Below are 22,876 nucleotides of genomic sequence, written 5' to 3'. Positions count from 1 at the left end.
TTGACAAAGGGGAAACAATGCTTGTCCAATGTATACCTCTTAGATCATTGACAAAGGGGAAACAATGCTTGTTCAATGTATCTTCTTAGATCATTGACAAAGGGGAAACAATGCTTGTCCAATGTATACCTCTTAGATCATTGACAAAGGGGAGAACCAAATTATGTCCAATGTATACCTCTTGGAGAAAAACCAAATTGTGACCATTGGCAGAAGAGTAAATAATGCTGTGACAAATGAAAACCTCCTGGAACATTAGGGGATAAACAACATTGTATCCAATGTATACCTCCTAGAACATTGACAAAGGGGAAAACAATCAGAAGCAATTTCTTTAGGTATTGTCATTGTTTGTGTACAATACCCATTCCAGTACGATTGGTCAAGGACATTATATTCTTCTGGGTGGGAAAATAAATGCCCTCTACTCTTTCTTTGTAATATTCATGTTTTATTTTTAAAACATCCAAATACATGTCAACAATCATGATTAATAAGAACACTGAAAATATTTTAATAGATATAATAGTAAGATAATGTGTCACATTTAAATAAAAGGTATAACTGGAAATAACTTAAATGTAATAGTTAAGAATCATGTGACATAGATAATTAAATACTATTGAATAATAAATTAACCTACATTTACATTTAACAAATATAGAAGTTCAACATACATTTGGCACGACTTAGAAGTGTGTTACATAAATATCACAGTTAAATAATAACATTAATGCTGATAAAAATACACTTTATTTACTGTATTATAGAAATATAGTTACAAAAAAACACAATTAACTATTTCAACAAATTCAAATTAAACATTTTATCTATTTAATGATACTGACATTAAAGTCAAATTGTTCACTTTTTAGAGTTCAGAAAGAAATACAACCTTGCACAATCATTTCTTTTCGGACAATGAGGCTTCTGGTCTATAAAAGATGCATGTTAATAATACATGATTCACAACAAAACTCGTCAGGAAATTGCAAATCTTTATAGCACATGATTAACAGCAAGTAAATCAAAATTCATTGTTCAATAAATCAATAATGTGCTGCTTAACATATTGCAGTACATAACTAAAGTACATAGTACAAAGCAGATCAATGTTCTGAATAGTTGCCAGGTATTTGCACACTAAGATTTAATCCCTTTCTAACTTTCCATTACATATTTCAATACAAATACTCTTTATAGGGCAGCCATCCAGGAATAAAACATGTATGTAATACTATACAGAACTACTCCCATGTGTTCCACTTGTCCCCTGTACTGTTCCTCATGTACACAAAGGCTTGTGTATATCCAGTAAGTTCTGGTTTTCTCTTGGTCACATTGTCTAAGAGTGCTACTTTTTCTTTTTCTGAAAAGGACAAAAATAGAACTTCAATATTACAATATTGCAAATATGCAATTGTGAATGTACATCTTCGAGCAATTGAAATTGCAATTGAAGTCCCTGAAATCAAGTTGTTTAACCATGGCTATGCTTTCAGAAACAATCATTATGAACCACTATAAGTAAATCAACATTCGACTGTTCCAGTTTGTGTGACCAATTCTTAAGCCCCATCTATGTCAATTGTCATGGGATTTAATTATTTTCATTTGCTTAGTCAACTTCCTGCAAACAAACCCATGGGCTTTAGTTTGTAAACCATGTCAACCAAGGATCATGTGATATCCTACAGTAGAACAGATCATTTGTTTAAGTACTTCAACATGAGAACTGTATACAACAGTCAAATCATCAAACACACCAAGATGTATCATTACATTATACTCAAACACATACTGGAAATACACACAACCAGAAGTGTTACAAATGGCAAATTCTTCACCTTTCAGATCCATGTATTGCAAGGATTCTACAGAGAGTAATGAGTATGTACATCCTTTATTTAGTATGCTGTCTATTTTATATCATGTCCAGATTTTTATTATGTGTTTATGGTTTGGTTAGTTTTCGAAAAATGAACTAAGGAATTGTGTGGAGTCGAGCTACAGGAAATCCGGATTAATTAACTATTACCAAAATGATATTGAAGGCCAGTGTCCTGTCAGACTACTGTAGTTTCTCAGAAGTTTTATTTTTCACTATTATTTGCAATTCCATCATATTGCAGTTCAAACTTGGCTAATTTATATATCAAAACTCTTATGCATACAACTGGGTCATGGAATGTTAAAGCTTGCAAAATAGTTAGAAATTGCAGAAAAGTATACATTTTGTGTTTCAAATGAAACCATCAAAGTGATTTGCAATGAGTTTTTCAGTTGTTCTAAATTCAATTTTAATTTGAATATTGTTTTGATATTAATGCATGTACCTTTTTCCCTTTCTTCTTCTTCTTCTTCAGCCCTGTGCCAAGTTTGACTATACTGTTAAACACGTCCGCACTTAGTTTGTGGGTTGTCCTCATCTTCACCCCACCCATTTTTTCTGAAAATAAGGAATAGTTGTGATACCTTAAACAAAATCTGAATGTTTTCATGAAATTTTACTATAATATCAATGTTTTTAATACAAAATCACTACGTTGGGAAATATGTAAAAGCAACTCAACAATTGAAAAAAATATATATGACCAGTTTACTCCTATTCAATTACTAGAAACCTGTGTACCAAAGATACAAGAAGTGAACTTCTTTAGTAATTTGCATTCCATACATGTGCCCATTAATCATCATGAAAAGGAATATTTGTGGATAATACATTAAGGCATTTCACCAAGAGAAAGGATGTATAAAATGCATTTTTGCCAACAATGTAATACATAATACAAACCCTAATTCAGCAAAAAGCCCTACCATCTTTCCTGTGTTCCAGGGCCTCCAGTATTTCCCGCCCTGCCATGTCCCCGATCCAGTTGTCCTCCAAGTCCAGCTCCTCAATACAGTCACTGTGCATCAACAACCTGAAGTGTACAAACAATACTGAGTCACTGTGCACCAACAAACTGAAGTGTACAAACAATACTGACACAATTCCTAGATACAGTCACTGTGCACCAACAACCTGAAGTGTACAAACAATACTGAGTCACTGTGCACCAACAACCTGAAGTGTACAAACAATACTGACACAATTCCTAGAAACTGTCACTGTGCATCAACAACTTGAAGTGTACAAACAATACTGAGTCACTGTGCACCAACAACCTGAAGTGTACAAACAATACTGCATCAGTGTGCACCAACAACCTGAAGTGTACAAACAATACTGAGTCAGTGTGCACCAACAACCTGAAGTGTACAAACAATACTGCATCAGTGTGCACCAACAACTTGAAGTGTACAAACAATACTGAGTCACTGTGCATCAACAACCTGAAGTGTACAAACAATACTGAGTCACTGTGCACCAACAACCTGAAGTGTACAAACAATACTGCATCAGTGTGCACCAACAACCTGAAGTGTACAAACAATACTGAGTCAGTGTGCACCAACAACCTGAAGTGTACAAACAATACTGCATCAGTGTGCACCAACAACCTGAAGTGTATAAACAATACTGAGTCAGTGTGCACCAACAACCTGAAGTGTACAAACAATACTGCATCAGTGTGCACCAACAACCTGAAGTGTACAAACATTACTGAGTCAGTGTGCACCAACAACCTGAAGTGTACAAACAATACTGCATCAGTGTGCACCAACAATCTGAAGTGTACAAACAATACTGAGTCAGTGTGCACCAACAACCTGAAGTGTACAAACAATACTGACACAATTCCTAAATACAGTCATGGTGCATAAACAATCTGCAGGGTACCTTCACTACTGAACACAGCTGAACACAGATTTATTTGCACTTGTGCTTTTCTTCATTGTTCATATATGTTTCATTACCTTGACCTTTGACCCTTAAGTATTACTTCCATTGAAATAGACAAACATTCAGATTTTACCTGCTGCAATGGAACTTTTATTTTGCTCTTGATTACAAAAAAATGCTCACTGACAAAATGCTGTTGATATTGAATGTTTTAACTGTGTACCCTTATACTTTGCCTTGATATTGTATTTTAAACAGCAGACAACACTTACATCAGACTAGTATAAACAGTAGACAACACTTTCATCAGACTAGTATAAACAGCATACAACACTTTCATCAGACTAGTATAAACAGCATACAACACTTTCATCAGACTAGCATAAACAGCATACAACACTTACATCAGACTAGCATAAACAGCATACAACACTTTCATCAGACTAGTATAAACAGTAGACAACACTTTCATCAGACTAGCATAAACAGCAGACAACACTTACATCAGACTAGCATAAACAGCATACAACACTTTCATCAGACTAGCATAAACAGTAGACAACACTTACATCAGACTAGCATAAACAGCATACAACACTTTCATCAGACTAGTATAAACAGTAGACAACACTTACATCAGACTAGCATAAACAGCATACAACACTTTCATCAGACTAGCATAAACAGCATACAACACTTTCATCAGACTAGCATAAACAGCATACAACACTTACATCAGACTAGCATAAACAGCATACAACACTTTCATCAGACTAGCATAAACAGCATACAACACTTTCATCAGACTAGTATAAACAGTAGACAACAGTTTCATCAGACTAGTATAAACAGCATACAACACTTACATCAGACTAGCATAAACAGCATACAACACTTTCATCAGACTAGCATAAACAGCATACAACACTTACATCAGACTAGTATAAACAGCATACAACACTTACATCAGACTAGCATAAACAGCATACAACACTTTCATCAGACTAGCATAAACAGCATACAACACTTTCATCAGACTAGTATAAACAGTAGACAACAGTTTCATCAGACTACCATAAACAGTAGACAACAGTTTCATCAGACTAGTATAAACAGTATACAACACTTTCATCAGACTAGCATAAACAGCATACAACACTTTCATCAGACTAGCATAAACAGCATACAACACTTACATCAGACTAGAATAAACAGTAGACAACACTTTCATCAGACTAGTATAAACAGCATACAACACTTTCATCAGACTAGCATAAACAGCATACAACACTTACATCAGACTAGTATAAACAGTAGACAACACTTTCATCAGACTAGTATAAACAGTAGACAACAGTTTCATCAGACTACCATAAACAGTAGACAACAGTTTCATCAGACTAGTATAAACAGTAGACAACAGTTTCATCAGACTAGTATAAACAGTAGACAACAGTTTCATCAGACTAGTATAAACAGTAGACAACAGTTTCATCAGACTAGCATAAACAGCATACAACACTTTCATCAGACTAGTATAAACAGTAGACAACAGTTTCATCAGACTAGTATAAACAGCATACAACACTTTCATCAGACTAGCATAAACAGCATACAACACTTTCATCAGACTAGTATAAACAGTAGACAACACTTTCATCAGACTAGCATAAACAGCATACAACACTTTCATCAGACTAGTATAAACAGTAGACAACAGTTTCATCAGACTAGTATAAACAGTAGACAACACTTACATCAGACTAGTATAAACAGTAGACAACAGTTTCATCAGACTAGCATAAACAGTAGACAACAGTTTCATCAGACTAGTATAAACAGTAGACAACAGTTTCATCAGACTAGTATAAACAGTAGACAACAGTTTCATCAGACTAGTATAAACAGTAGACAACACTTACATCAGACTAGTATAAACAGTAGACAACAGTTTCATCAGACTAGTATAAACAGTAGACAACAGTTTCATCAGACTAGTATAAACAGTAGACAACAGTTTCATCAGACTAGCATAAACAGTAGACAACACTTACATCAGACTAGTATAAACAGTAGACAACAGTTTCATCAGACTTGTATAAACAGTAGACAACAGTTTCATCAGAATAGTATAAACAGTAGACAACAGTTTCATCAGAATAGTATAAACAGTAGACAACAGTTTCATCAGACTAGCATAAACAGTAGACAACAGTTTCATCAGACTAGTATAAACAGCATACAACACTTTCATCAGACTAGTATAAACAGCATACAACACTTTCATCAGACTAGTATAAACAGTAGACAACAGTTTCATCAGACTAGTATAAACAGTAGACAACACTTACATCAGACTAGTATAAACAGTAGACAACAGTTTCATCAGACTAGTATAAACAGTAGACAACAGTTTCATCAGACTAGTATAAACAGTAGACAACAGTTTCATCAGACTAGTATAAACAGTAGACAACAGTTTCATCAGACTAGTATAAACAGTAGACAACAGTTTCATCAGACTAGTATAAACAGTAGACAACAGTTTCATCAGACTAGCATAAACAGCAGACAATACTTACATCAGACTAGTATAAACAGTAGACAACAGTTTCATCAGACTAGTATAAACAGTAGACAACAGTTTCATCAGACTAGTATAAACAGTAGACAACAGTTTCATCAGACTAGTATAAACAGTAGACAACAGTTTCATCAGACTAGTATAAACAGCAGACAATACTTACATCAGACTAGTATAAACAGTAGACAACACTTACATCAGACTAGTATAAACAGTAGACAACAGTTTCATCAGACTAGCATAAACAGTAGACAACAGTTTCATCAGACTAGTATAAACAGTAGACAACAGTTTCATCAGACTAGTATAAACAGTAGACAACAGTTTCATCAGACTAGTATAAACAGTAGACAACAGTTTCATCAGACTAGTATAAACAGTAGACAACAGTTTCATCAGAATAGCATAAACAGTAGACAACAGTTTCATCAGAATAGTATAAACAGTAGACAACACTTACATCAGACTAGTATAAACAGTAGACAACAGTTTCATCAGAATAGTATAAACAGTAGACAACAGTTTCATCAGACTAGTATAAACAGTAGACAACAGTTTCATCAGACTAGTATAAACAGTAGACAACAGTTTCATCAGACTAGTATAAACAGTAGACAACAGTTTCATCAGACTAGTATAAACAGCAGACAATACTTACATCAGACTAGTATAAACAGTAGACAACACTTACATCAGACTAGTATAAACAGTAGACAACAGTTTCATCAGACTAGCATAAACAGTAGACAACAGTTTCATCAGACTAGTATAAACAGTAGACAACAGTTTCATCAGACTAGTATAAACAGTAGACAACAGTTTCATCAGACTAGTATAAACAGTAGACAACAGTTTCATCAGACTAGTATAAACAGTAGACAACAGTTTCATCAGAATAGCATAAACAGTAGACAACAGTTTCATCAGAATAGTATAAACAGTAGACAACACTTACATCAGACTAGTATAAACAGTAGACAACAGTTTCATCAGAATAGTATAAACAGTAGACAACAGTTTCATCAGACTAGTTTAAACAGTAGACAACAGTTTTATCAGACTAGTATAAACAGTAGACAACAGTTTCATCAGACTAGTTTAAACAGTAGACAACAGTTTCATCAGACTAGTATAAACAGTAGACAACACTAACATCAGACTAGTATAAACAGTAGACAACAGTTTCATCAGACTAGCATAAACAGCAGACAATACTTACATCAGACTAACATAAACAGCAGACAACACTTTCTCCGACTAGCATAAACAGCAGACAATACTTACATCATACTAGCATAAACAGCATACAACACATTCATCAGACTAGCATAAACAGCAGACAATACTTACATCAGACTAGCATAAACAGCATACAACACTTTCATCAGACTAGCATAAACAGCATACAACACATTCATCAGACTAGCATAAACAGCAGACAATACTTACATCAGACTAGCATAAACAGCATACAACACTTTCATCAGACTTGTATAAACAGTAGACAACAGTTTCATCAGACTAGTATAAACAGTAGACAACAGTTTCATCAGACTAGTATAAACAGTAGACAACAGTTTCATCAGACTAGTATAAACAGTAGACAACAGTTTCATCAGACTAGCATAAACAGTAGACAACAGTTTCATCAGAATAGTATAAACAGTAGACAACAGTTTCATCAGACTAGTATAAACAGTAGACAACAGTTTCATCAGAATAGTATAAACAGTAGACAACAGTTTCATCAGACTAGTTTAAACAGTAGACAACAGTTTTATCAGACTATTATAAACAGTAGACAACAGTTTCATTAGACTAGCATAAACAGCAGACAATACTTACATCAGACTAGTATAAACAGTAGACAACACTTACATCAGACTAGTATAAACAGTAGACAACAGTTTCATCAGACTAGCATAAACAGTAGACAACAGTTTCATCAGACTAGTATAAACAGTAGACAACAGTTTCATCAGACTAGTATAAACAGTAGACAACAGTTTCATCAGACTAGTATAAACAGTAGACAACAGTTTCATCAGACTAGCATAAACAGTAGACAACAGTTTCATCAGAATAGTATAAACAGTAGACAACACTTACATCAGACTAGTATAAACAGTAGACAACAGTTTCATCAGAATAGTATAAACAGTAGACAACAGTTTCATCAGACTAGTTTAAACAGTAGACAACAGTTTTATCAGACTAGTATAAACAGTAGACAACAGTTTCATCAGACTAGTTTAAACAGTAGACAACAGTTTCATCAGACTAGTATAAACAGTAGACAACACTTACATCAGACTAGTATAAACAGTAGACAACAGTTTCATCAGATTAGCATAAACAGCAGACAATACTTACATCAGACTAACATAAACAGCAGACAACACTTTCTCCGACTAGCATAAACAGCAGACAATACTTACATCATACTAGCATAAACAGCATACAACACATTCATCAGACTAGCATAAACAGCAGACAATACTTACATCAGACTAGCATAAACAGCATACAACACTTTCATCAGACTAGCATAAACAGCATACAACACTTTCATCAGACTTGTATAAACAGTAGACAACAGTTTCATCAGACTAGTATAAACAGCAGACAATACTTACATCAAACTAGCATAAACAGCAGACAACACTTAAATCAGACTTGTTTAAACAGCAGACAGCTTACTTTTTAAACTGCCTCATACATATGACAGGAGCAAACTGTTCCCCGAAGGCAAGGTTGTCTATTGCGTTGTCTGCAAGATGAAGCTTGTGAATCCAGGGGCCGACACGAGGGGGTGGAGGTGGTTCCTTCTTCTTTTTCTTCTTTTTACCTTTAAATATAAAATTCTTTTAAAGCATGACTTTTGATCGAGAACAGTTTTTTTATCATTTTCATATTCATATGGTTTTAAACTCAGACAATGCATGAATTATCATGCGTACGTTCAATCCATTCCAGGGGCGTAACATGGCCAAATTTTCATATACATATGGTGGGGCAGGTTATAGGAGTGGGTGTCCCCCTCCTATTTTGTGTGAGTGCTGGTGGTCTTCAAATAAAATATGGAAACTCAAGAGAGAAAAGACCAATTTCATACATATACTTTTGTTTCTCTTTATTTTCATCAATTAAACTTATTGGTTATCCTATAACAAAAGCATTGCCTCTACTTGATTCTTACCATCAATCCGCTTTTCATACCTTTTTTCTTCTTCTTGCCCTTGTCTTCCTTGCCCCCCTCATTGTCTGATGCCTTTGCACCTGCCTCCGTCCCGCTGTCTCCCGTGTAGCGAAGCTTTGTCTCCTTCGCTAAAACATAAAGTTTGATTGTAGTTGTATTTCATCATTTTGATTTTGATTTTTAAAATTTGAGTTTTATCACAATAATGCGCCTTAAAGTTAAAGGGGATATTGAAAATATTCAATGCATGACTGACTTTACTCATTGTTGCAAGATGCACTGTGGTGCTGAACTTCTGCATGTTCTGCATGTTCATGGTAGTTCACCCTATTTGTTATGAGTGTATATACTTCATACACCACCCAGAAAATTGATAGATTGCATTTGAATAAAGGAAGATGAATGTTGCATAAAATCAAGCTACAGTAGCTTTGTTCATTTACAAATGACTATAACAAATACTAATATATCACAAACAGCAATATTGTCTTTTGGTTCAGAAGATATTTCCTGAAAAAGATGCACTTGTTTTATAATAAGTACCGTCATTCTACTGTTATTGAAGATACAAAATTTCTTAAAATATTTATTATAATAATAAACTGCCTTAAAAAATTAAAGATTTAAATGATAAAGAATTGCCTGGAAGTTTAGATAGCTTCACTGCAAACACTAAAACAAAGCTATACTTTCAAAACAACACACACTTATTAATAAAATGAATGGTCATTCCAAATAAACAAAGAATGAAATTGTACGAAAGGAGAAAGAAGAACTCATCTCGAAATGAAAGGCGAAAACTGAAACAAGTATGACCCATCCATATAAAGGCTGCAACATTGAGTATAAAGCTCACAGTGAATAGATTGAATGAACTACTGTATTTCAAACAAAACATATGTTTAGTATAATATTCTGAACTCATGGTTTACAACTAGTGTTGATAATTCCACCATTTTTCAAACAAAATAGTAAGTTTTAAACCCAAATTGGATGCTAACTTAAGGTGAAATTTTTCATATCAGCACAGCTAACCAACACCAAAACATTATAAAGCATAACTTTCACATCAATCTGCAGGCATCTTAACACTTATCAGTTTCCATTCCTTTAAAATGTTCTCAGTGTACTTATACAGCCAACATAAACAAAGCATATTACATACAACTGCATCACTCAACCAAGCATATTACATACAACTGCATCACTCAACCAAGCATATTACATACAACTGCATCACTCAACCAAGCACATTACATACAACTGCATCACTCAACCAAGCATATTACATACAACTGCATCACTCAACCAAATTACATACAACTGCATCACTCAACCATGCACATGACATACAACTGCATCACTCAACCAAGCACATTACATACAACTGCATCACTCAACCAAGCACATACATACAACTGCATCACTCAACCAAGCACATTACATATAACTGCATCACTCAACCAAGCACATTACATACAACTGCATCACTCAACCAAGCACATTACATACAACTGCATAATTCAACATGCACATTACATACAACTGCATCATTCAACCAAGCACATTACATATAACTGCATCACTCAACCAAGCACATTACATACAACTGCATCACTCAACCAAGCACATTACATACAACTGCATCACTCAACCAAGCACATTACATACAACTGCATCACTCAACCAAGCACATTACATACAACTGCATCACTCAACCAAGCACATTACATACAACTGCATCACTCAACAAAGCATATTACATACAACTGCATCACTCAACCAAGCACATTACATACAACTGCATCACTCAACAAAGCACATTACATACAACTGCACCACTCAACCAAGCACAGTACATACAACTGTATCACCCAACCATGCACATCAATTACAACTGCATCACTCAACCATGCACATTACATACAACTGCACCACTCAACCAAGCACAGTACATACAACTGTATCACCCAACCATGCACATCAATTACAACTGCATCACTCAACCATGCACATTGCATACAACTGTGTCACTCAACAAAGTACATTACATACAGCTGTGTCACTCAACCAAGCACATCACATTCAACTGTGTCACTCAACCAAGCACATCACATACAACTGTGTCACTCAACCAAGCACATCACATACAACTGTGTCACTCAACCAAGCACATCACATACAACTGTGTCACTCAACCAAGCACATTATATACAATGTGTCACTCAACCAAGCACATTACATACAAATGTGTTACTCAACCAAGCACTTTACATACAACTGTCTCACTCAACCAAGCACATCACATACAACTTTCTCACTCAACCAAGCACATCACATACAATTTTCTCACTCAACCAAGCACATCACATACAATTTTCTCACTCAACCAAGCACATTACATACAACTGTGTCACTCAACCAAGCACATTACATACAACTGTGTCACTCAACCAAGCACATCACATACAACTGTGTCACTCAACCAAGCACATCACATACAACTGTGTCACTCAACCAAGCACATCAATTACAACTGCATTACTCAACCAAACACATTGTTCAAAACACTGTATGAATTTTAATGTTGACACTTATATTAAAACATAACATTCAATGAGCAATTAATTATACCATTTTCATCTATACTTTCTCCATTCATGACTGAAAAAGACAGTTTTTAGGCTTAAAACAAAACCTAATAAATTATTGTTGTTTTTTTTGGTGTAATTTTTTGTGACTAATGCCTGAAAAGAAGACCATTATTCTAGTGTCAAGCATAAAGACGGAAGTAAAATAGGAGGGTATAAACAACTGCACATGCAAAAAGATGAGCTGTTGTAAGAAAGCAGTCTAAACCATTGAGACTTAACACTCCATACAAGCATTATTCAGTATCGTATGACCAACACATACTACATAATTTAGGCTTGATTCTGTCAATATTATAATGAGAAGAAAAGCAGGTCTAAATGAAATGTTTAAAGTGGTTAAAACAATCTTATTACTTTCTAGAGTCTAGACCTGCATTGCTTGGAAGGCAGTGACTCACATTGTGAGTTAATGGAATGACCAAGAGCGCAGTGGAGTGAGCACCAATGCTGGTCTGTTGAGGTTTATTCAGTCAAACAGTCTAAATGTCAAAATGCATTAACTTGTAAATCTTAACGTATATTGCAGTTTACTCAATTCAAATTTTAATTAATGTCTTGACATACTTTTAATGAAATTGACTTTTTCTTTTTTTAACTAATTTATCTAACAAAAAGGACACAATGTGTTTTTATAAAGTGTCTCTAAATAAACTGTGAAAATATGAAAATACCATATATTACTGACATTTTAAGTTGAATTAAGTAAAAGAAAGTTTGAAAAGTGAAATAATAAATGAGGAAACAAGAAAAATAAAAGCTATCACTCAGAAAATATCTGGATAAAACTCTTGTTGATTTAGCAAATCTTTAGACTATACGAAAGTTGGTGGCAAAATAAATAATTGCTAAATACTCTTGGTGGTGAAGATTTGAAATTCTGTTATATATGCAATGAGTAATTTATGCTTCTGGGTATTAGGATCTCTTTAAACATTAAGTAATGCTTACATAATTAAAAAAAAATCTAAGAAGCATAAACAACCATTTACAAATTGTGCCATTTTAGAGTTTATTAAATAAATACTAGTTTTAAATTTTAAAATTCTAAAAAAAATCTAAAACTACTTAACTCTTACATTTTACATAAAAAAATCAGGGACTCTCATAAATGGTGATTTCTTTAATCTTATCTAGACAAACTCATGCAAGTCAATTTGCTACAAAACTGAGCGAGTCACTAAGACAACATGTTACAGTTTAGCAAAATCACTATGGTAACCGAACACAATTTCTATGGTAACTAAAATGGCACACTGGAATCCTTCTTTGTACCTGTACTTGACCCATATGTATTAACTGTAAGACAAGGTATAATTAGTGAAGTCAAAGATGAAGAAACACGGTAGATCAGATATATTTAAGATATGAAAAACAGATCATGCATTTCACATGCAAAAACAGATGTATGGCAAGGATTTCTTTTCAAAAACCACTTAAACATGTTGCTAAACAAATTATCTGAACAAAGAACTTATTTATCATGATTTTGATTTAAAATTTCAATACAAACCGAGAATTTTGGGTGTCTTCCCTTTTTACATATTGTAACTTAATGATTTATCACCTGCCTCCAGTTTTAAGCTTTTATGTCAATAGTTTTAATGTACCGATGTCTTTATTATGCCACTTAAGCCCTAAAAATACCATCCCCTTTACCTGTCTTTTCTGGCTTTTTCCAGTGCTCCGATTCTTTGTTGTTTAGCTCTCTCCATATTGCCTTTCTCCTCTATTCAACGTCTCCACATAACCACCACCATATACCCACAGGCTCCACATACTCCCCACCTCAAAGCAGGGCCTCCACATACCCGTTACCCTCAACCCACAGTCTCCACATACCCTTCAGCATCAACCCAGTCTCCACATACCCGCCACCCTCAACCCACAGTCTCCACATACCCGCCAGCCTCAATGCACAGTCTCCACATACCCTTCAGCATCAATCCACAGTCTCCACATACCCTTCAGCATCAATCCACAGTCTCCACATACCCGCCAGCCTCAACGCACGGTCTCCACATACGCCCCACCCTTAACCCACAGTATCCACATACACCCCACCCTCAACCCACAGTATCCATATACCTGCCACCCTCAACCCACAGTCTCCACATACCCGCCACCCTCTACCAACAGTCTCCACATACCCACCACCCTCTACCCACAGTCTCCACCAACCACTCACCCTCAACCAACAGTCTCCACATACCGCCACCCTCAACCCACAGTCTCCAAATACCTGCCACCCTCTATCCACAGTCTCCACATTCCCACCACCCTCAACCCACAGTCTCCACATACCTGCCACCCTCTACCCACAGTCTCCACATACCCACCATCCTCTACCCACAGTCTCCACATACCCGCCACCCTCAACCCACAGTCTCCATATATCTGCCAATCTCTACCCGCACTCTCCACATACCCGCCACCCTCTACCCACAGTCTCCACATACCTGCCACCCTCACCCCACAGTCTTAATATACCTGCCAATCTCTACCCACACTCTCCACATTCCCACCCTCTACCCACAGTCTCCACATACCCGCCACCCTCAACCCACAGTCTCAATATACCTGCCAATCTCTACCCACACTCTCCACATACCTGCCACCCTCTACCCACAGTCTCCACATACCCGCCACCCTCTACCCACAGTCTCCACATACCCGCCACCCTCTACCCACAGTCTCCACACACCCGTCACTCTCAACCCACAGCCTTCACATACCCGCCACCCTCTACCTGTGGTCTCCACATACCTGCCACCCTCTAAGCAGGGGCTCCACATACCCGCCACTGTCTAAGCTGGGCATCTACATTCCCGCCACCCTCAACCCACAGCCTTCACCACATACCTGCCACCCACTAAGCTGGGCCTCCACATAAACTCCATCCTCTACCCCAAGATCCCTCTTTATCAACAGCTTCTACCCAACATGCCCTCCTTTTCAATTACTAAACAAAACCAAAATTCCATGTCTCCTCTCCTCCTGCTGTAATTATGCCCTATATCTACTCCCAGTGTTTTCTCTACAGCTTTACCTGCAGTTTTAAGGGCCTCCTCTTCCTCATGTTTTCTCTTGGCCTCCTCTGCCCTCTGAAGAGCCTCAATCTCAGCCTGCTCCACACACAGGTTTATCAGCTCCATGGCACCCTCACACTTCAGGTTGTTACCATCTAGGTAAAGGTCCCTGTTCAGTACAATATACAAGTGTAAAGGGTGGTTCAAAATTGAATACATAGACTGGGTAAAATGATTTATTTTTTAAATAAATCATATTTGATGGTTGTGCGCTGTCTTTAAAATACTGGTGTTCAACTTAATGCACTTCCATAATTTTTCACTTTTGAGTCATCTGTGTCTTTGGCCACAATAATTGTCTTACTGACATAAAATTTGACCAAATATTCACCGAGTCAAGTACATATTTCAGCCGTGGTTGTAGCTGGGATTCGGAAGGAATCACATTATTATCTCAGTGATTAAAAGTAGCGTTTGGCCAAAAGACAAAGATTATCACTTTCTACAAGTGCTAATATTATTTTTTTCCCAATTAAAAGACATCTTTACAAGGAGCTTAACATTATTATGGACTTAAGATTCAGTGACACTAGCTGCCTTTACAGTAGCCAACTCATAGAAGATAATTGCTTGTTTTTGTGTAAGATCATGATATATTTCACTGAGTGAACACAAAAAAATAAATTTATGATAGTTAATTGTAGTTTTTCAGAAAGGTTCATCAAAATGTATGCAAATGTAAAATCATTTCGGAAATGACATTGTTGAAATTTTGTCCAAGCCTTGTGTTAGCTAATGTTTGATTTGGACATGAGAGTGGTGTGAAATATGAACCAGTGAAAAATATCAAAGTGATAGTTTCACTGTATGAAACAGTGAAATATAATGTTTATTTCACTTCAAAATCTCTATAAGCCATATAAGCATATAATAAAATTAATCGCCTTCTGTCACCTTGTCAATGAAATGAGTCTTTAGGACTAATTATATCATATTTTTAATAAAGCCCTGCTATATGAAGTCCAAAAGGTCGCTTACTATTGCAGGGCTTGTAGGTTTGTGCTTATTTTGACCACTGCTCACCTTACAGCCGTAGTCGAGACCATCTTTCCCAGGCTGGCACCACTGGGCACACCAAGGTCACAGAAACACAGACTCACTGACAACATTGTGGTGTTATTCTCTAGACCCTTACAAAAGTTTCTACATCCCTCATCACCAAACTCGTTGTAGTCCAAGTTTATCTTTGTGAGGTTTTCAGCTAAATTAAATGAGCGGGATAGTCGCTCAATGGAGTATGGTTCCAGAAGACAGTCCATCACTTCTAGCATCTTGATAGGGTAGAAAGGTTTCTCCAGCAGTAGAGCCTGAAGAGAATGAGTTCCAAAACTGTATGCAATGAACATAACAAATCATAGCATTTTTTAAAAGCAGATTTAGTGTTCCTCAATTTAAAAATTATTTCCTTTAATTCAAAAGCTTATCATTAAATATAGCACTCCATATCCATTTGGAATAGATACTAATAATAAGTAATTTAAATAATCTTTTGAATGATTGCGAACCAGACATTTTCGTTTTCAAATAGATATTTTCAATAATAAGAATCCAGCTCAACTTAGTTACACATAACTGCATTGTATAAAAAATCATTTATCTTAAAACTTGGAATAATAACCAAGATCCTGAACCTAAGCTGTAGAGATTGAAATAAGAAAAAGCCCAAATCAAGCTGAGCTTGTCAAAAACATATCTGGGTTTTATTATTTGAACTTGTGGGTTAAAAGCGTATAATAGAATACACCAGTCATCGATATTAGAGTTTGGGATGAACAAGCCCGATTTTTTCTTTATTGCTTGGCATCAAAAAATTTAACAAGCCCTGCTATATAAAATTCAGAATTTGAGCAAGCCCGGAAAACATTTTACCAGTGCAGGGCTTGCGGGCTTGTGCTAATATCGACCACTGATACACGTATAGTATTCAGGCTTGTTCATGAAAATCATAATTTTGATGACTGGTAGCGGCTCAAGCAACAGACATGCCGACCGCACGCCCTTCAACTTACCAGAGTGGCTGTGTTCTCATATGACATTGGATATCTCCAGATGTACAGGTCCTTGATGTGTGTATACCTCTCCTGTCTCAAGCTAGCCAACAGAGGTTCAATCAACACAGGGATATCGCCTTCCTTTTCAACTTCTACAGGCTCAAGGATAAACTGCAATATATACATATAGTGAATTAGAACTGTTTGTTTCAAAAAGGAATTGCAATATATTTACCTCTAAAGCATGCCGCATTTAGCTTGTAAAAAGTTAACTGTATTTTTTAAATATCAATTAAAACTTGTTTAAAGAAATCACTTTTCCCAGTAATTGTCTTTTTACCAACCTAAAAGACAGCCATACATTATGTATTTAATAAAATTTACTTATATAAAGTACTTCCAAATACCTGGGATAGAATTCCATTGCTTTCCATACAGCCCCTTAGAGCAGCTGCTATCCTTGGACACATTCTCGAGTCTGTGTTTAAACAGTTTCTCTCATAGCACTTGAGTAACCTCTGAATGATCTGGTCAGCATTGGCAGGTCCCTTTGCCTTCTTCTTTCCCTTCTTTTTACCTTTCTTCCCACCTTTCTTTCCTTTCTTTGGCATGATCTAAGGTCTTATCTGAAAATTTACAAGGATCCATGAAAGGTACATTTTCATGGCCCAGATACATGAAGGATGTCTTTATATGGACTATACATTGGCATATAATATTATCCATATTGAAAGATCATAGAGCCAGATTTGGACAGTTGCATATAATACAGCCAAAATTGAAAGATTATATGAACAATCTGGGGCTAAATCTGATTCGACAATCCTGGCTGTATGGTCTTCCCCTCCATTCTGTAAGGTCTGCCAGCATGGCACTTATTGTCTTTCAATTTGGGCCGTAGAGCCTTTTAATGTTGGCTGTATGCATTTCAATCAGGGCTGAAGGTAATATTTTAATCTGTGCGATATCATCTGCCAATCTGGTTATTGATTCAAATGCAATGAATGTTTCTTGCACACTGGATAGCAGGCACAACAATGTGCGGCACTTCCTAATTGGTTTTACTGTGCAGTTTATGGAAAGTCAATGTTTCAATGTCATGATGTTTCTATAAGGCAAATATATAGTTATGCATTAAAATTTTATCACAGAAGTAGGAACAATAATTTCTATCATGTCACATCATCATATGTATTTTCAGGCAAAATAATTCCACCCTCACCCTCAGGCAATTTAATTGCCGCCGCGAGCCTCTTTACCAGCTTATGCACACACCTTCGTGTTTTTTTTTATCTTAACTGAAAACACATGATAGATATTTTTATTCCTGTATTTCATATGGTTTAAAACATCAAAATGGTTGATATAAATCAGTTGAAATATACTGAAGCAAGTTTTGGTGTAAACAGAAGTAGTAAGATGTGAATCTGTCACCATAAACAAAGTTAATAGTTTTTTGTATTGTAAAAGCCCAAACTGACACCAACAATTGTCATTGATTTTCAATAAGTAGGTCCATTAGCGTTCAAAAAAAGTGGAAAAATAAGGATAAAATTTGTCAAAAACCGTGTGTATTCTGCAAAACGCTTATGGGCATGGGCTTTAAAACCTATTCGGTAGTTTAATTACGCATGTCTGAGCGAATTTGCTCGTCGGGGATTGAATTGAAAATGGTTGAATCTATCTATTGTGAAAAAAAATTCTCTACCTTTCAATGATCAAAAGAAATATTTCAGCGAAAGTAATTAAGTTTGTTTGGGTTGTTGTCATCAAACCTTTTCTACCTTTTTCACGGAAGAGTTCTTGTAGGTTAAAGTCCACCAACTTTTAATCGGGAGCAGACAACAGTTCTGTGTGATGACCCTCCAATTTCAGAGGTTGTCATTGAGGCAAATACTGAAGAGAACAATGTACTGCAACATTTTGAAATAACGCAATTGGGAATTAAATTAGTTAGGTGTCTGTGCGCATATGGAGGAGGTATTTTGCTAGTTTACATATTAAGATAAATTGCCACATTTTTTCAATTGTTTTGACTTTCAGTTGTTCAATAATGGCTTTAATTTGTTTTATGAATATTTTGTGCGATGCAATTTGTACAAACAACTGCATTTTCTGAAGTATTTAAATTTGGCAAACGCACGTTGGCATTTTCATAAGGCAAACGTACGTAGTCTATTTAAAATGACAAACGCACGTAGGCATCTTATATAATAATAATAATGAGTTATCGTATATGTCGAAAGCTTTTAAAACTTTTTATTCTTTTTATATCCATAACTATTGCTGTAAGATTTTTGAATTTATATTTAATTATTATAATGTTTGCCACGTTTGTGGGAATGCGTTGAAAACGATATGAGGCCTGAAAATGCATGAGCGCCGCCATGACGGTGTAAAAGCATTTACATGCTATTAGAAACAGTAATACACCGCGGAGAGCTTGACGCGCCACATGTAAGTGTATTCTAGTATTCAAAATGCTTATATTATTCTTGATTTGTTCTGTATTATTATATAATTAAGCAATTATCTACCAGTCACAAGCTCAGGCGTTTTTATTAAAGGTTACCCAAATATTGCAATTACAAGTATTTTAATTGCATACTTTTAAAGGCATACATGTATTTTTACAGGTGCACCACACATGGATCCAATAAGCAGTTTCTGTGCCCGAAATGCATGCAGGAGGTCACCACACATACGTACCTGAACAGGCTTTGGCGAGGAAAAGATGGCACGACACGTTATACGTGCGACATGTGTGGGATTTCAATGGAGGAGAAATAGACCTGAAGGCTCATATGGACGGCCATACTGGCGAGAAATCATACCAGTGCGCTGAATGTGGGAAATGTTATCGGCATAGAAGTAGATTGTGCAAGCAAAAGTTATTAAACACACCAAATAAAACATCAAATTTTAGATAATAAGTATCTTTCATGGCCGAGAGTGCAAGGTTCATCCCAACCCGAACATAGAGTGTATTGCGGAAGCGGGGTTTACCGTGTTTCCGCAAAACACCCTGCGAGAGGGGTGGGATGAACCTATCTTACACGAGCGGCGATGATCCTGGAAAAACCTGGAAATCGTTTGTGCGTAGTGAATATAATGCGCGTATAGATTTGTAATAATTCGTGGTTGTTATGGATATTCGTGCAGTGATTCAGATTATGTTTATGTTATGATTAAATATTTATAGTTCTAAAAAGAGGACAGCGTTATTTCTTGAATGGAGCGCGAAAACTCTTCTATTGCTCCATTTGAAGCGAGAAATAATCAATTTTGATTTTTAAAATTGCCACGAGACAATGTTTCCATGAAGCTACAGACGACAGTCGTCTACAAGGGAGGTAATTTTGTGATAACGATTGAAAAAAATGAATTCCATACGGGTACTTGTTTTATCTTGGCCCTTGCAAAATATTTAGGTCAACTTATCTGATGTGGAAGAAAGTAGAATCTCAGGCAGATCATAACAAAAGTATTGTTTATTAATTAATCGTTATGTTATTTGATTACTTATCTTTGATTTTATCTGATTATCTGTGATCGCTTTTATTGTCAATCATTTTATTCAATGTATAAAACTAATCAAAGATATACAGTTGTAGAATAAATGAAAAACATTTCCATTATAATGTCTTTATTTCTGTAAAACAGCACTTATACATACAGTTCAAAGAGTATTTTCAGTGATATAAACATTGTTCCGGGTAGAGCATACATTGTCATTGTATCATCGCAATATCATTTTATGGTTATCATTATCACAATATCTGTCATTAACAATTATCATGACAGTAGTATCATCACAACATGAAGAATTGTTAAATAAAAGGTTCATTAAAGATGTTTAAATTATGTTCAAATGAAACGTTTATCCTCATGCGATCTGTTACAAGCATCTTAGAATCGTTGCGTCTGGCCCGCTCCCAGCCCACACCAATGGTTCCCTTCTGTAATGCATTTCTGTTTATCAAAACAGTCCCGTACTGTACTGTACTCCGACTCTTTGTATCAAACGTGTGGTTCCTGAAATGTGACATTACAACAGCTGTTCTAAATGTTCGAGATAAACATTTAACAAGCATTGTTAAGTTAGTTAAGTCTGTATACCACCGGTATGGCCGGATGAGAGTTTGTTCGAGAACTCGTATTTCCCGCAACACGTACTCCCGCATAATATCGTGTCAATGTTTGTTACGTATCATTAATTTATATAACTTTCATTATGATGGATATTTAATAATAAAGCGGATAAACAGTTTTACAGTTTATTTCCAAATACATCTAGACAAAAATATCTTCAATATCTTGAACACATTTTCAGTTTTTAGAGGCTAACGAAATATTCGTTTGCTCCTTATTATAAGATGTCTACGTGCGTTTGCCATTTTAGGTAGACTACGTACGTTTGCCAAATTTGAAATACTTCAGAAAATGCAATTTTGTACATATTGCATCGCACAAAGTATTCATAAACAATTATTGAACAACTGAAAAACAAACATTTGAATAAAATGTGGCAATTTATCAAAATATGTGACATTAAAACACTACCTACGTGCGTTTGCATTCATGGACACAATTCGTATCGAAGTGTTCTCGGAAACTATGCAGACATGAATGGTGACCAATACACCGATCGAAAGACAAAACAATGCATTCTTTTTTGCGCTATGTCATTTGAACGAGTTATCGCGTATAACAAAAATATCGATAAGAAACTTACCTTGATTGACGATCAATCGAGCCAAAATACTACTGACGATTGCATTTGTGGTCACGTGACTTTTTTTGCTCATCCCCGCTGACCTCAACTTCCTTTCCTTAAATGAACTGCCTTTCGGCAATTGCGGTTATCATCCGATGAACGCAACATCTTCGGATATGTTCGGACCGCAATTCATCGCATATACAGTACTGTTAAGACCAAACTTTACACTCTTGTTCACTAGGAGTGCACTAGTAGTGAACAATTTGTGCACTATGGATAAACTAATGTAGTCTGTAGTTTATTAGATAAGCCAGTATAGATTTTCCTGGTCCACTCAGATTGGCCTTACTATATTGATTTAATTTAACTGATAAGATCATTTCCTCTAGCAGATTAACTTGTGATAAAACATTTTAGTATACTGCATTTATTGATGACTGTATGATGATCATCATTTAATGGGCCAGTAACTAAAGACAAGGGGTTTCTATCCAGCATTTACTGGTCATATTTGTCAACTTTTTAATTCTAATGTAGGTGAAATAAGAATAAAACATTTCTTAAATAAATCCAATAAATATTTTTTGTAAGCCAATATTTGAAAATAGGGGTGTTATCAATAAAATTGTGCTACTATTGTAACATCCAAACATTTGTTTTGGTAATTCAGACATTTAATTAAAGTCAAATAGTGATTACAAAATAATAATTCTGAATCCTAAGTATATAAGTGAACAGCACTATTATATATTCAAACAGTGAATGCAAAACCAATGTTTATGATAAAAAAGGTAATTGTAATTTAAAAGTAGAAAACAAAATGCATGCAGTGTTGAAAAAAATACCTTGCCTTAA

General features: G+C 35.6%; 1 protein-coding gene across 3 annotated transcripts; it reads right to left on the bottom strand.

Moving 5' to 3' along the window:
• Positions 1-867: 867 nt before the first annotated feature.
• On the bottom strand, positions 868-19,094 carry LOC128218758 (uncharacterized). 3 transcript variants are annotated; one of them, XM_052926448.1, is made up of 11 exons: positions 19,010-19,094; positions 17,709-17,927; positions 17,320-17,472; positions 16,334-16,617; positions 15,271-15,419; positions 13,497-13,520; positions 9,591-9,698; positions 9,072-9,219; positions 2,818-2,924; positions 2,337-2,449; positions 868-1,369 (listed from the first exon to the last, which is right to left on the bottom strand). In XM_052926448.1, exons 2-11 carry the CDS (start codon positions 17,910-17,912, stop codon positions 1,355-1,357), a joined length of 1,305 nt encoding a protein of 434 aa, XP_052782408.1. In that variant the 5' UTR covers positions 17,913-17,927; positions 19,010-19,094; the 3' UTR covers positions 868-1,354. The 3 variants fall into 3 exon arrangements, with proteins under 3 accessions (XP_052782408.1, XP_052782407.1, XP_052782409.1); XM_052926447.1 differs by lacking the exon at positions 13,497-13,520 and adding an exon at positions 12,205-12,234; XM_052926449.1 differs by lacking the exon at positions 13,497-13,520.
• Positions 19,095-22,876: the final 3,782 nt, after the last annotated feature.

This window comes from Mya arenaria, chromosome 15 (assembly GCF_026914265.1).
Source record: "Mya arenaria isolate MELC-2E11 chromosome 15, ASM2691426v1".
Classification (NCBI taxonomy): Eukaryota; Metazoa; Mollusca; class Bivalvia; order Myida; family Myidae; genus Mya; species Mya arenaria.
The sequence above is the reverse complement of the archived record's forward strand: the minus strand, read 5'-3'. Positions and strand labels throughout refer to the sequence as shown.

Bases quoted from the DNA above. Each gene is read 5' to 3' on its own strand.
- LOC128218758 (XM_052926447.1), bottom strand. From the start codon at position 17,912: ATGCCAAAGAAAGGAAAGAAAGGTGGGAAGAAAGGTAAAAAGAAGGGA. The intron at 17,473-17,708 runs GTATTTGGAAGT...TATATATTGCAG, and splicing joins GCAATGGAATTCTATCCCAG to TTTATCCTTGAGCCTGTAGA. The intron at 16,618-17,319 runs GTAAGTTGAAGG...CATTCTCTTCAG, and splicing joins ATGAGAACACAGCCACTCTG to GCTCTACTGCTGGAGAAACC.